Consider the following 13,887-nt stretch of genomic DNA (forward strand, 5'->3'; position numbering starts at 1 on the left):
CCTACCCCAGATATAGCTCCTAAACTCTCTCAGATAGCTTTGCATAATTCTTCCACATTGTTTCCTGAGATTCTAGTAATTATTAAAATAGAAGCGCCAAAGGCAACCTCATTGTATAACTGAACAAAGTAGGTGTTTTAAGTGGAAAACTGCAAGACACCTTTATGTTCTTGAGCTGCATCACATACATCTAGCCAATCGTATATCCCCACAGTACATCAGCATTCAGGGCACTGCAGCAAAACAAGAGGCTTAGCAGAGGAGATTAATTTGTATCTGAAGAAAGGCAAAACAGAGAGAGAAGGCTGAAGCTAATTCAAAGAGCTTCATATTTCATAAATGTACTTGCTGTTTGTACCTACCCAGCAAACTGAATCTGTTTCTGTGTCCTTTTATATGCACCCACCCTTGATTGTAGCTACAGCAATATTAGCGTGCCCCCAGGCTTATTAACTACTGGCAGATATGTAAATGTAACAATGTTAAGTGGGCATGATCCAGTCTAATTTAAATAAGCTTGAGTCCCATTAGTTTCCATGGGAAGCCATTGAATGTGCAATTCACTCTTCCCCACTAAAATCAATGGGACTTAAAGATGCTTAGCTTTGATTGGACTGTGTCTAGTGGAAATTATTGTGTAGCATGTTAAAAAGCATCCCCATGATCAAAGATGCTTAACAGATCACTGACTTACAGCAGAAACAGCAAAAGCAAGCAGCAGCTACGTATGGCTAAAGAGCAGATCATCCTTCAGCAGTATTACTGTCCTGTTTTGTTTGTAAAGCAGTCCTTATTATTACAGTATTTCACATACAAACCTTTTATAATTCTTGCAATGATCACCAGCTATAGTGCTATGTGAAAAGCTACCCAGTACAATGAAGCTTTAATACCATGAAACATTTTGCTTAAAGTCTGACTTGTGTTCTATATTTAAAAATGTTTCATGTTCTTCACCTCTCCAAGCTAAAAGTGAAGGTAAAGAAACCTACACTGTTTGGAGAACCAGGAACTTTTTACTTTATTTTAATATTCATTGGGTCCTTCCTTTTCTTTCCAATCCAACAGAATGCTGGAAAGAAATAATGTAAAGGGGCTCAGAACTCTGCCTGTCTGCCAGTCTGTCCATGTCCCCATCAGGAGGGTACTGTTCAAACAAACAAAAAGAGAACAGAAGGGGACAAAATTTGCTATGGTTTGAGAAATCAGCAAAATAAAGATTGAGTTCAAAAATGGTAGATCAGTCTTTAAAATCTATCAGGTATGCCTATTCCTCAGACATCTCACAAGCTTGTTGTGAGGCTAAAAAAATGGAATGGGCTCAACTCTTGCAGCAAGGAAAGGAGACAGAACACTAAAAGTAAGAATGATTTTTCCTTCTCTAATCAGTTTCAAAAAGAACATAATCAAAGAGCTGACAGAAAATAATAGGGCACTTTATGAGCTGCCCAGTCAAGGACTAAAGCTCAGAATCATAGAAGATTATGCAGCTACAATTATTGGCTCTAATTTTCTAATCAGTAAGTTGCAATAGCCAATTTGGGATCTGTTTTCCTTAAAATTTCAGCCCATAAGATGATTACCAAAACATTTTAGTAAAATGTTCCTCTTGGTAGAAATACATTCCTGTGTTCTAAGGCTCTTACAATAGACTGCATCACAGTCCAAGATAAAATGCTTTGAGTAAGACTCCACAAAGTTAAGAGCTTAACATCCCACCCCCAGGCTACTCTTAAAGCTGTTGCCAGAGTATCTGAAATTCATTTATTCATTCAGATGGCACTATTTTATAGTGGAGACCTGGAACATGCCCATCCTGTCAGATCCTATCGGATGGGCAGAAGTAATTTGAGACAAGTGATCCCACAAATAACCAGCACCTTGTATTGCACCTGGAAGTTCACTAGTAACCAATACAGTCTGCAAAGCAGTGGGGTTCCATGGGCTCACTAAGGTATAGCCATAACTACTCACACTGCTACATTCTAGACCAGTGTATTTTGCGTGGTCTTAAGGGCAGCTCCATGCTGAGCACACTGCAGTAATCCAGATGAGAGGTGACTAAGGCATGAGTGACACTGAGTAGGTCAGCAATGGATGCAACTGGCACAAAGATGGGTTTGTACAAAAGTCATCCAAGCCACATCTGCCACCTATTCTTCAAGAAGTCTGGGGGATTCCCAAATTGTATACTAGGTCTGTCTGGAGCAGTACAATCCCATTCAGAACCAAAGGTGGAAACTTCCTGGATCCAGGTGGCCCCCAAACAGTTACTTGGTTTTGCTAGGGATGAGCTTGAGCCAGTTACCCCATCCAGATCCCCACTCCAGAAACAGCGCAGGAAAAAAAATCTTGCAATATGAGGTAAGGGGCCAAATCTTGAAAAACAGTCAGTCCAGTCAAGAACTTAATTAAACCATTGTCCTTTCGAAGCACTAAGTTAAAACAAATCTACCTCAAATTCTAAAAAAACATTCCTTCTGAAATCAGTCCCTTTGTTTTAATGAAATTTTATTCACATGTATGTAGATTCAGAACTCCAAATCAAGTGTAAAACCACATTTTCTTTTTTCAGAAAGCCAAAGAAAGCATGTCAGATCCCCCCCGATCAAAGGATTCACAGAACCCCTTATCGGAGGATCTGCCATCATTTCCTTGTGAATGGTGTAGACTCTGTGTCGCCAGATGGGAGGGGGTGTGAGGTTGGAGTGTGAAGTGGATTATTATGGCTATGGAAGACATCAAGGACAATGAATTGAGATACACCAGGAACACCACCTGGATGGGAGGGGGGGTGACATGCTTTCGTGGGAAAGGGAACAAACCAAGCAAATGTAGTTTTAAATCTAGGTTTGAGCGGGAACCCATTTGCAGCTTTACTTCTGTACCGTTCATTTTGCTTCATTAAACAGTTAAAGGAATCCCAGCCTCTTGACTGTGATTGTGTGAATGCTCGGATGATCAGGTGCTGACATTAAGCTGACAATCTCATTTTATTCGAAAACTCTTCCTGAGAAAGTAACTCAGCTGAGAGTTAACGAATCATGCCTGAACACAGAAAATCCCCAGCCAAGCAGCCATCGCCTCTACCATCATTGGAGAGGACAGCGCTATATGCCAAGGTGGAAGAGGAAAAAGTGGAGTCGGAGGATAGCTCCGGGAGCGGCGACAGCGAGTGTGAGATGGAACCCCAGCTCAACATCACAGAGTTGGAAAGTGCTCTTCTCTCCCTCAATTTCAAGAGGGAGCCTCAGACACCAAGTGTGATCATAGAAGAACCAAAGATGGGTCCTTTGCAGTCTGGTGCCAGGGAGGGGGAAGGAAGAACCCCTCCACCTGTGGAGGCACAAGTAAAGGTGCAGAGCCCGGGGTCCCACGGGACTATATCAAACCACAACGGGACTCCGCAAGAAATGCGGAGTTTGGAGGCGAGGATGTCCGCTATGGAAGTGGTGCTGCAACAAGTGTCGAAAACCCTTGAAACCATGGCATACCCCTTGGCAGAGGTTTTGACTCAGCTATCCAGAATGGCATCGCCGGACCCATGAGGAAGGAGACGCACCCTAACCCCGACCTGGGATTTCGAATCCCCAGTGAGGCGCCGGCGGAGTGGAGGTCACCCGGAGAGCCAAGGCGAGTGGGGTAGAGCAGCACACAGCGAGGCGACGCCGGCTGTGACCCCAAAAGAAATACAAGTTAAATTCAATGGCGATCCACGACAGCTGGCGTTCTTCTTGACTAACGTGTCCATCTACATGAAGGAATATGAGTCTTGCTTTCCCACCGAGTACAAGAAAGTGAGCCAGGTAGGCGCCAGGCTTCGGGGGCCGGCAGCGGAATGGTTTGTGCAACTGCACAATGCCATGGCCCCTGAGCTGAACAGCCTACGAGACTTCATGAGGGCACTGAGAGAGCAGTTCGAGGACCCACTCGACAAGATGAAAGCAAAGGTGGGCATCCAGCAACTTAGGCAAGGGGGGAGAACTGTGGCGGAGTATGCCATGGAGTTCAAAGCTCTTGCCTGGAAAGTTATGGACTGGTCGGAGACCACTAAGGTTGACTATTTCAAGGGGGGCTTGCAGCTAGAGAACCTGAGATGGGTGCTCTGCTGCGGAGACCCTCCTACCTTAAAAGAATGGATTTGCCTAGCAGGGGCGGTAGAGAATACTCAATACCAATTCCGTAGGCAACTCTGAACGCAAGCAACAGGGAAGAATACCGGAGCCCCAGGGCAGTTTCCCTCCGCCCAGTGAAAGCTATTCCTGGACAGAGAGGACCCGAAAGACCACACATGGAAAAGAGGCAGCTGTTTCAAGTGTGGGAAAGACACCCAAGCAGCAGAATGCCCACGCAGGGAGTCCGATGCACCTAAAGGAGGAACCAAGCTTACTAAGACCCTGCCAACCAGATGCAAAGCGACAGCTGCGACAGTGCTGGCACAAAAGGATCCAGACATGAAGTCCCTGATGGAGTCAAGCAAAGTGTCTGAGCAGGAAGAACAGAAACTGGTGGGAAATGACTTTCACCTGTTCTAGATCACGCCCGTGAGCAGGTGGAAAATCTTGGGCACAATGTGTCTACTTCGGAGGAAGACGACAAAGAAGACCCTTTGGTGAGTGCTGATTGCCCCACCTTGTTGGTGAGAGTAGAGCTAAAAACCTAAGAACACAACACAAAGCCAATTTGACAGCGATGTTAGACTCGGGGTGCACAAAATGCTTAATACACCCCGCCTTAATTGACACGGTGAGCTTCAAAACTAAAAGACTTAAGCACCCAATTATTTTCACCCAGATGGATAGTTCCGTTGCCCACGGGGGTCCTGCTGAATTCCGAACTGGGACTGTAGCCATGAGGGGGCGGGGATAAGGAAACCTTGCAGTTCATTGTGGCCCCTATCACCAACTATTCCATCATCCTGGGACTCCCGTGGCTAAAGAGTAGAAAACCACAAATCGACTGGGAGTCTGGCACCTTACTGTTTAACGATGGTGCTGGCAACCTCTCGACTGTGCCACGGAACAGGCAGAATGTAGCCAGGATACTCCTCAACCAGATCCCAACGGGAAAACCTGATGCACAATCAGACATTCCACCCGAATATGCCGACTTTCTTGATGTGTTCAATGAAAGAGAATGTGACCAATTACCTCCACACAGAAAAACTGATCGTGCCATCGAAATTGACCCAAAGGCTAAATTACCAAAACCAAAAATGTATGCTATGACAGAGACTGAGAAAAAGGTCCTCAGGGAATTCATAGATAAAAACTTGGAGAGAGGTTTCATTGAGCCTGCTAATTCACCTCTAGCAGCCCTGGTCCTTTTCTAGGCAAAGAAGGATGGATCTCTTAGACTCTGTACTGATTACCGTGGAATAAATGCTACCTCAATAATCAATGAACACCCTCTCCCCTTAATGAAAGACATGCAAGCACACCTATTGAAAGGCAAGGTGTTCACCAAACTTGATCTCAGGGAAGCCTACTTTAGAATTCGAATTCGGGAGGGGGATGAATGGAAAACTGCTTTTGACTGCCCTTTGGGTTCTTACCAATACAAAGTGCTCCCATTTGGATTGTCAGGGGCTCCTGGAGTATTTATGCAATACATCAATGAGGTCCTCCATGAGCATTTGTACAAGGGGGTTTTAGTATACTTAGATAACATTTTAATTTATTCTGATAACTTCAAGGACCACATTCAACTTGTTAAAAAGGTCTTGTGAAAACTGAGAGATGCCAAACTGTATGCTAAACTCTCTAAATGTGAGTTTCACAAGTCCCAGCTGGACTATTTGGGCTATTGTATTTCTGCAAATGGCATCGAGATGGATCCTGCCAAAGTCCAAGATATAATGGGGTGGGAACCCACTCGTATGAGGCGGCAACTTCAAAGTTTCTTAGGTTTCGCCAACTTTTACATAAATTTTATTCCCCAATTTGTGCGAATTGCTTTGCCCCTTACTGACTTACTGAAAACTAGGGGGAGGGGGGAGACACGAAAAGTTACCTCCCTGGGGGCTAAGCTTGCCTGGACGTCTGATTGTCAAACTGCTTTCGACCATTTAAAGCTTCTTTTCACAAGGGAACCCATTCTAGCCCACCCAGACCCAAGCCGCCCATTTATTGTATAGGCGGATGCCTCTGACTCAGTTGTTGGGGCCGTCTTGGTTCAAAAAGACGAAACCAGCTTCCCCCGCCCATGCGCATACCTCTCTTGCAAATTCTCAGATTCTGAGCGCAACTGACCTATTTGGGAGAAAGAAGCTTTTGCTGTTAAAACAGCTCTCACATATTGGAGGCATTTGCTAGAGGGTGCTAAAAATCCCTTTGAGGTTTGGACTGATCACAAAAACCTCCAAGCTTTACAAACTCCCAGAAAGTTGAATGGCAAACAAATCCGCTGGACTCAATATTTTAGCCGTCTTAATTTCACCCTCAATTTCCTCCCTGGGAAAAGGAACTTTCTGGCTGATGCACTTTCTCGCCTCCCGCAATATAACACTGCCCAAACTGAAATTGTAGACACTGTTTTCTCTCAGAAACAGCTTGGAATGGCTTGCGTAACACGCAAACAAGCAGTAGCTGAGAAACTGAAAGTGGAGGCAGACCTAAAAGAGGAACTGCTGCAGGCCCTCCCTAACAATCCCTGGCTACAATGTAACAAAGCCCAATTGACTGAAATTGACAACGTCTGGTATTGCAACAGCAAAATCTACATGCCTGAGTCTCTTCGCCAGACAATTTTACACCGTTCCAATGATATTAAATCTGCAGGGCATTTTGCTTTCACAAAGACTCTCCACTTGGTGAGGCGCCAATTTTGGTGGCCCTCCCTTCATGCTGATATGCAGTCCTACGCCACCTCATGCCATGTCTGTGCCCAAGCAAAGAGGAAGGGGGGTAAACCACAAGGACTTTTACAACCCATGGCTTCCTCCAAAGCTCCATGGAAAGAAATTGCCATGGATTTTATAGTGGATTTACCTGAGAGTAAAAACAAAACTGTTATTTGGACTGTTATTGATTTATTCTCCAAACAGGCTCATTTTATACTGTACGCCAAAATCCCAACCACTCAACAATTAGCAAAGCTATTTCTCACTCACATCTACAAAATCCACGACTGTCCCACGCGTGTGATTTCCGATAGAGGCATCCAATTTACTTCCAAATTTTGGTGGGTATTTTTAAAATTAATTGGGGTCCAGCAATCCCTCAGCTTGTCGAGCCATCTGCAGATGGACAGAGCGACTGAACGAGCTCCGTCTACTCTAGAGTAATACTTACGTTGTTATATCAGCTTTCAACAAGATGACTGGGTGGACCTCCTCCCTTTTGCTGAGGTTGCTTATAATAATGCAGTCCACCAGAGCACTGGCTTTTCCCCTTGTCACATTGTTTATGGCCAGGATTTCGTTCCCATACCAGAACTTCAATTGCAATCTTTGCCTGATTCCTCAGTAGCTGACTGGGCTACCCAGTTCGCCACAAATTGGCCTGTCATCCACCAGGCATTGGATCATACATGTGACACTCACAAAAAGTTTGCTGATCATCACAGGCACCCAGAATGGAAATTTAAAGTTGGGGACTTGGTGTATTTGTCCACTAAATTTTTATGCTCACAACAACCTTCTAAGAATCTTGGCCCTAAATTTGTTGGACCTTTTCCAATCACCAAAATCATTAACTCTGTGACTGTACAATTACAATTACCTCCCACTCTTAAGCGACTTCATCCTGTTTTTCATTGCAGCTTGCTTAAACCTGCCCCAGAATGTTCTTAGTGGCACCAGCCTGCAGCAATCCCTCCACCCATTATGATCGATGGCCATCAACACTTTGAAGTTAAAGACATTCTGTACTCTCATTTTTTTCGTAAATCTCTCCAGTATTTAATTCAATGGAAACATTTTCCAGATCCTGAGTGGGTTGATGCATGTCATGTTAATGCTCCTATTTTAACTAAAAAAATTCATTCCAGATATCCTGCAAAGCCCTCACCTTACTGAACCGGTGCTTATTTTGTCTCCAGTTATTCCTGTTTTATCACTTTCTATTGTTTCTCTTTATCTTTCTTGGGGGAGCAGTATGTCAGATCCCCCCAATCAAAGGATTCACAGAACCCCTTATCGGAGGATCTGCCATCATTTCCTTGTGAATGGTGTAGACTCTGTGTCACCAGATGGGAGGGGGTATGAGGTTGGAGTGTGAAGTGGATTATTATGGCTATGGAAAACATCAAGGACAATGAATTGAGATACACCAGGAACACCACCTGGATGGGAGGGGGGGTGACATGTTTTCGTGGGAAAGGGAACAAACTAAGCAAATGTAGTTTTAAATCTAGGTTTGAGCGGGAACTCTCCATTTGCAGCTTTACTTCTGTACTGTTCATTTTGCTTCATTAAACAGTTAAAGGAATCCCAGCCTCTTGACTGTGATTGTGTGAATGCTCGAATGATCAGGTGCTGACAAAGCATATTTTTAGTTATAGTCTTATATTCAGCCATGCAATATAGAGGAAGCACACCAACAAAGGGACATCTCTGGATCCTGGCCAAGAATCTACACTGCCCATTCAAATATGGTGGTTACCTAAATGAAGTAAAACAGTGCATTTCAGCAATGCTTGATTGCTCAGTGAAACAGACTATAAAAAAATAAAAACGGCATATTTTTTTAAACTATCACATAATTATATGGTTTATGTGTGTAAAAATAAATATATGAAGAATCTGAGAAGAATATCCTATTATGACAAGTTAAGTGGGAAAACATTGCTGAAATAATTCAGAAAAAAATCATTATAAAAGATATAAAACAGTTTCACCTGTGAAAAAGATTAAAGAGGACTGCATATATGCATGCTCCTAAATTGATGAGACACAAAATATTAAGTTCTAACAGTTTCAAGAGGTATCAAGAAGTGGTATCTTGACAAATTAGGTGTAACTAAATCCTAATGAAATTAAAGAGTTTTTTAAATGTCTTGATTTATGTTGCGGCTCAGCTATTCTATATTTTCTCTTCAATGTGGTAGAAAGAGAACAGGGTGACCTCTGAAAGAGATATTCAAATGTAGTTATTGCACTAAATATTGTTAACTACTATTTTTATATATCTAAAATCAGTAGAAGAACATAATACATTATGTCGGTATCAACTAGAATCAATCAAAGTACAGACTAGGAATGTGTACAGACTAACAGTTCCTGGTGCAACCAGCCAAAAGACATTGAACAATGTTTTTCTGTTTTAATGGTTTTACTACATCTAAAAATAAATGTGGAAGCAGAGAATGGAGGCCTATCAGAGAGTTACAAAAGAAGGACAAATTCTGAAAATAAGGATTGCACACTACGACATAACTGGATCTATTCTAAATTAAAAATAGCCAAACATAATGTTAACATGTGAGTTTAATTCAAATCTCATTCCTTTAAGTTTCTGTTTCCAAACTCATCATACCTTGTACTATGACAATACTGTATCTTCCCTGGAGAACTGACTTTCAAATTAGCTGTTTAAATCAAAAGCAAAATGTTTTATGTCAACACAATACATATAGCCAGGAATAAGCTATCTAGGCTCTTCCAGGTACTTTGGACTATAACTCCCATAATCCTGAAACACCTACACATAGTGGCTTCCTGTTTTGCACTGCTGTCTTCCCATAAACTACTGTACTGCACTGCTTCAGTCTTTCAGTCTTGTTTGCTTGCTGTGCTGTTACCTCCTTCTGTTAGCATTTCACTCTCTCACTAACTGGTGGTAGTATATTTTCTATTCATTTTGAAAGAAGACTGTAATATCAACAAAGTCAAGAACTGTGAAGAGCACAGCATACTCCAACAAGGTATATTTCCAACAGAGAAATGGGAGTGGGTGGGGAAGAAACGTTTTGTTCCCAACGCAGCCTTTCCTCAATCTAGGATGGTCTCTAGAGGATGGCTGTTGAATTGTGAGAATTGTCGTCTCCTTTGTAAAACCACATCATACAAGCCTCAGAGCATGAAACCACAAGAGGAACTATTTTTGCCACCTCAACCTCTGTGAATATAGTATAAAGCCATACTTCTCAGTTAAACAAACTATATATTTTTTAAAAGGTAGGATAAAAAACCTAATAATAATAATAATAATAATATTCTAGGCTGGCAGCAGTTTATTAGCCAGAATTTCCAAACATCTAGAGTACAGAGTTGATATTTATCAGTCCTTGCCTGCCCTGAGGCTTTTGCAGAAAACAATCCTTGTTATAGCCCCAGTAAGTGCTGTAAAGTAGCAATTTTTCTTAAGGTTGTCTTTTTCTTCCTAAGTTACCTTACTTCCTGAACAAGACTTTGGAAATTAATGTAGAATAAGGGAGAAAACATGTTGTGATTTTCTATATCTTGTTCTCTAACTAAATGTGATGTAAAATATTAACATAATCCTAACATATTTTCATAAAAAGTCACTGGGCCATAGCCTACAAGGTGATACTTGTCCCACTATTGTCCTATGATAGTTTTTAAAACAAGGCATTTGTGTTTTCATCAGAAATAAAACCAGTAGAATTCCAGTATGCTAATGCAGACATTATAACATTTTTTTATATTCAAATTCTACCCATAGTATATTTTAAAAATATGTTATTTCAACATTTACCAAGTTTTTCAACCTTAGTACTTATTTATTAGCTATCACAGATATAGGACATTCCCTGGCAAACTAGGAACTATGAAACTACCTACACAAGGATCACTGTACCCACACCTCCATGTTAGCCACAATCACATCTATGGCCAGGCCTTACCAGTATCCAAGATAAATATTTTTCTTCTAACTTGTTCAGCCTATATACTGAATATGAGTCATCATTTCAGTGACACAGTGTAGGAATTATTTATGCCTAGGCAATATTGCTATCCACTCCAAGCGCCCTGCCCTTGGGAAAAGGAAAGCGCAGAGACACCATTAAATTTGTGGTCGATGCTTACTGGAAGCTCAACTAGTGGATGATGCCTTGGGGGGGAATACTAAATCAGAGTTCTTCCTGTTCATGCATGTGCATATACAACATGGCTGCAGCTGGCTTTTACCAACATCTCACCGATTTAACACACGGAAGTAACCCCAAGAGTAGCATTCTTCACCAGCTTTTCTACTGCTTTTCTACCAATGGCCCCACTCAAATTTGGGGCCCATAGCCTCCTCCCTCTCCAGTGCCTCTTACCCTGTTGTTGTCCTTTAAGACACAGGATGGGGATTTGTCAAAGTCAATGAGCACTTTATTAAAGGGAGAGTGCTCAGTAATGAACAATTCAGCAATTTAATGAGATTCCGCAGCTCTGGCTCCAGCCTGTATATCAAGTTTCACTTCTCTAAAGCACCCTGACACTAATCCTCTGGCATACCCAATCTTCACCCTGGGCTGAATATTAGATTCTTCCATGGTATATTGCATTACCAGTATAACCTTAGCAAAAATGATGAACTTAACTACACTTGAGGCAACAGAGCAGCCCTGATTTGATTTTCATGTATTGGGTTGACTGTGAGGGAATTACTTATTTACTAAGGTAAAGCAAAAACAGTTACTTATTGCCCACTCAAAGCTTAAATTGGCAAATATTTATGGGTGTCTTAATTCATTCTAGAGGTCCAGGAATGAGATTCTAGTTTCATTCATTTTGCCCACAGCAGTCAAATAGCTTAAAGATTCCAGGTAACGTCATTAGTAACCATTAGAGGGGCAATTATGATAACACCTAGAATGGCCAGCGCAGGGTTTGCTGTCACTCAGAAAGCAGCACTTTTGCCATAACCAAATGCACCATTCACAACAGCAAGTGTGATAGCAGCAAAGCAGCACAAAAGCAAAAATAGCTGCGTTAACCATGCAGCATGTGGGGGGAAAAACAGACCAGGTTCTCATAATGCTTCATGAGTTGGGGAATGGGGAATGCTACTCATTGCAAACCCCCAAATAAGCCTTTCTTTGCATTTCAGTACTAAGACCAAGGCATATTTTCTGACAATTCCATGCTTGCCTTTCCCTCATTGGAACATGGTAAATTCATTTTTTTCCTGGAGGTGTCCGTTTTGCACTCATGCTCTAAGAAGGGGAAATTTTGCTCTGTTGAATTGCTTCAAAACTATGACACTGAACCCCAAACCTCTGCTGCAAGCAGATCTCCAGCCAGAGTCCACTAATAATGAGAAGTTCCTCCTTCTGCTTAAGATGCTTCCAGGGCACTATGTAAAGAGATAAGGATCCTCATGTACTACTTAATAGCTGTGTATAACACTTCAGATTCAAAGGTAAAAAGGTGCTTCAGAGCCCCTGGGGCACTCATGCATAGCACCTGCCTGCAACTTCTTAAAGAAGCTGCTCTTTTCCCCCAGGATCATACAGCTGGCCTCCCCAGCTCCAGCACAGTTCCAGGAAAACAGTGTGTTTAGGAGGAACTGCGGAGAGGTGCTACATGTATATCTCCATATACTCCAAAGCATCTTTTTTTCATCTTGAATTTGGAGCCCCACAAAGCCCTACTACTTAAACACAACGAAGATTTCTTATTAAGAAACTCAATTTAGTCAGACAGAGCCTATTTATATTTTAGCCCAGTTCAGAAATTTGGACACTCCAGACCATCTCCACTGATAGAAAGTGTGACAGCTAAGGGATTCAAGGGATCATGTTGACATGCCAATTTATCAGCCACTTCCTCCAACATCAACTTCATCTAATGAATTATTAGGGATGTATATCTTGTCCTTAAAGGAAACTGCTACTGATAGTTATCATACCCACACTAATACTACTAAATATAAAAGAAATGAACTGAATATCTATTTTTGGTTTTGGCAAAGCATATTTCAGCTTATCCCTGCATATTTTTCTAGCTTTAAAGTAGATGGTGTTGAATACCAAGAGCCTCTTATGTTAAGAAAATAAAGATACAGGCAGTGCAGCAAAAGCTGAGAATATAATCTCCCAACCAACTATCTGTATTTGTTAACCCCTGTTCTATGTTAGAACCCTTCCTTAGCATGTAGAGGCCTTCTGTATGTTGGGCCATTATCAACCCCCCAACCCCCCCGCTTTCCTATTTCCTGAAACAGTAAAGCTCTACCTGCGTTCTTGTCAAAGGGGTGACGCAGACTTCAGAATGCCCCCCAGGGCCTCCTCAGTGCACAGTAATACTTTTATTGTTTCCTGTCATTTGCTGTAACAATTTTATTTTTTGAAACGCTTATAGATATATAGCATACATTCTTTGTATTTAGCACATATGTATTTTATTATTGTTCTTTTCTTTTACCTATCTTATCCTGGCAATTTAGCTTTATTTTATTTTCTTTGATATTGTCATAAGACTAATCAAGCAATCAGTTCCCTAGTTATGGATATACAGTACTGGTCTTTCAGCAATGAACCACTCTTCGTACATTACCTGCCAGATTTGTTCTTCACTGAGTGATGTGAGTTGATCACTCTTCAAAACTTCTTGGATGAGACAATATGGCAGTGCCAGGACTTCGTCAGGGTGGCTATTTAGTAGTTCTGAGAGATGTTTCACTAAGAAGTCAACCACCGCTTTCTCCAGCAGATTGAGGTTGAAGAGATCAGCAAGTTTATAGAGGTCCAAGTAATTAAAGCTATTTAACTCCTGGTCAGGAAAAAAAAATCTTGTTTAGAAGGAATGAGAATTTGAACAAAAACTTAAAGAATTACAGCTGGAGATAATTTAAGATTGAGCTACCATCCTACTTAAAAAGTTGCCCTTCCATAAATAAACATGTTTTAATATACTAAGCCTAGAATAAATTATTACTGCAATTTGACATCAACACTATCAGTATCTCATAACATAACCACAGACAGAGATTT

At 41.7% G+C, this 13,887-nt stretch overlaps 1 protein-coding gene across 4 annotated transcripts in view; it reads right to left on the reverse strand.

Annotated features, from left to right (window-relative positions):
• The window catches only part of KLHL32 (kelch like family member 32), a 103,932-nt gene that overhangs the window by 26,189 nt on the left and 63,856 nt on the right, over positions 1 to 13,887 (reverse strand). For 2 of the 4 annotated variants that reach the window (XM_063311885.1, XM_063311911.1), the window contains exon 6: positions 13,451 to 13,666. In XM_063311885.1, the coding sequence (XP_063167955.1) occupies positions 13,451 to 13,666 (216 nt within the window). Of the gene's footprint in view, positions 1 to 8,484; positions 8,604 to 13,450; positions 13,667 to 13,887 lie in introns of those variants that run through there. The other 2 variants (XM_063311902.1, XM_063311894.1) reach the window with 2 other exon arrangements.

The sequence above is a fragment of the Candoia aspera genome, chromosome 1 (assembly GCF_035149785.1).
Source record: "Candoia aspera isolate rCanAsp1 chromosome 1, rCanAsp1.hap2, whole genome shotgun sequence".
Lineage (NCBI taxonomy): Eukaryota > Metazoa > Chordata > Lepidosauria > Squamata > Boidae > Candoia > Candoia aspera.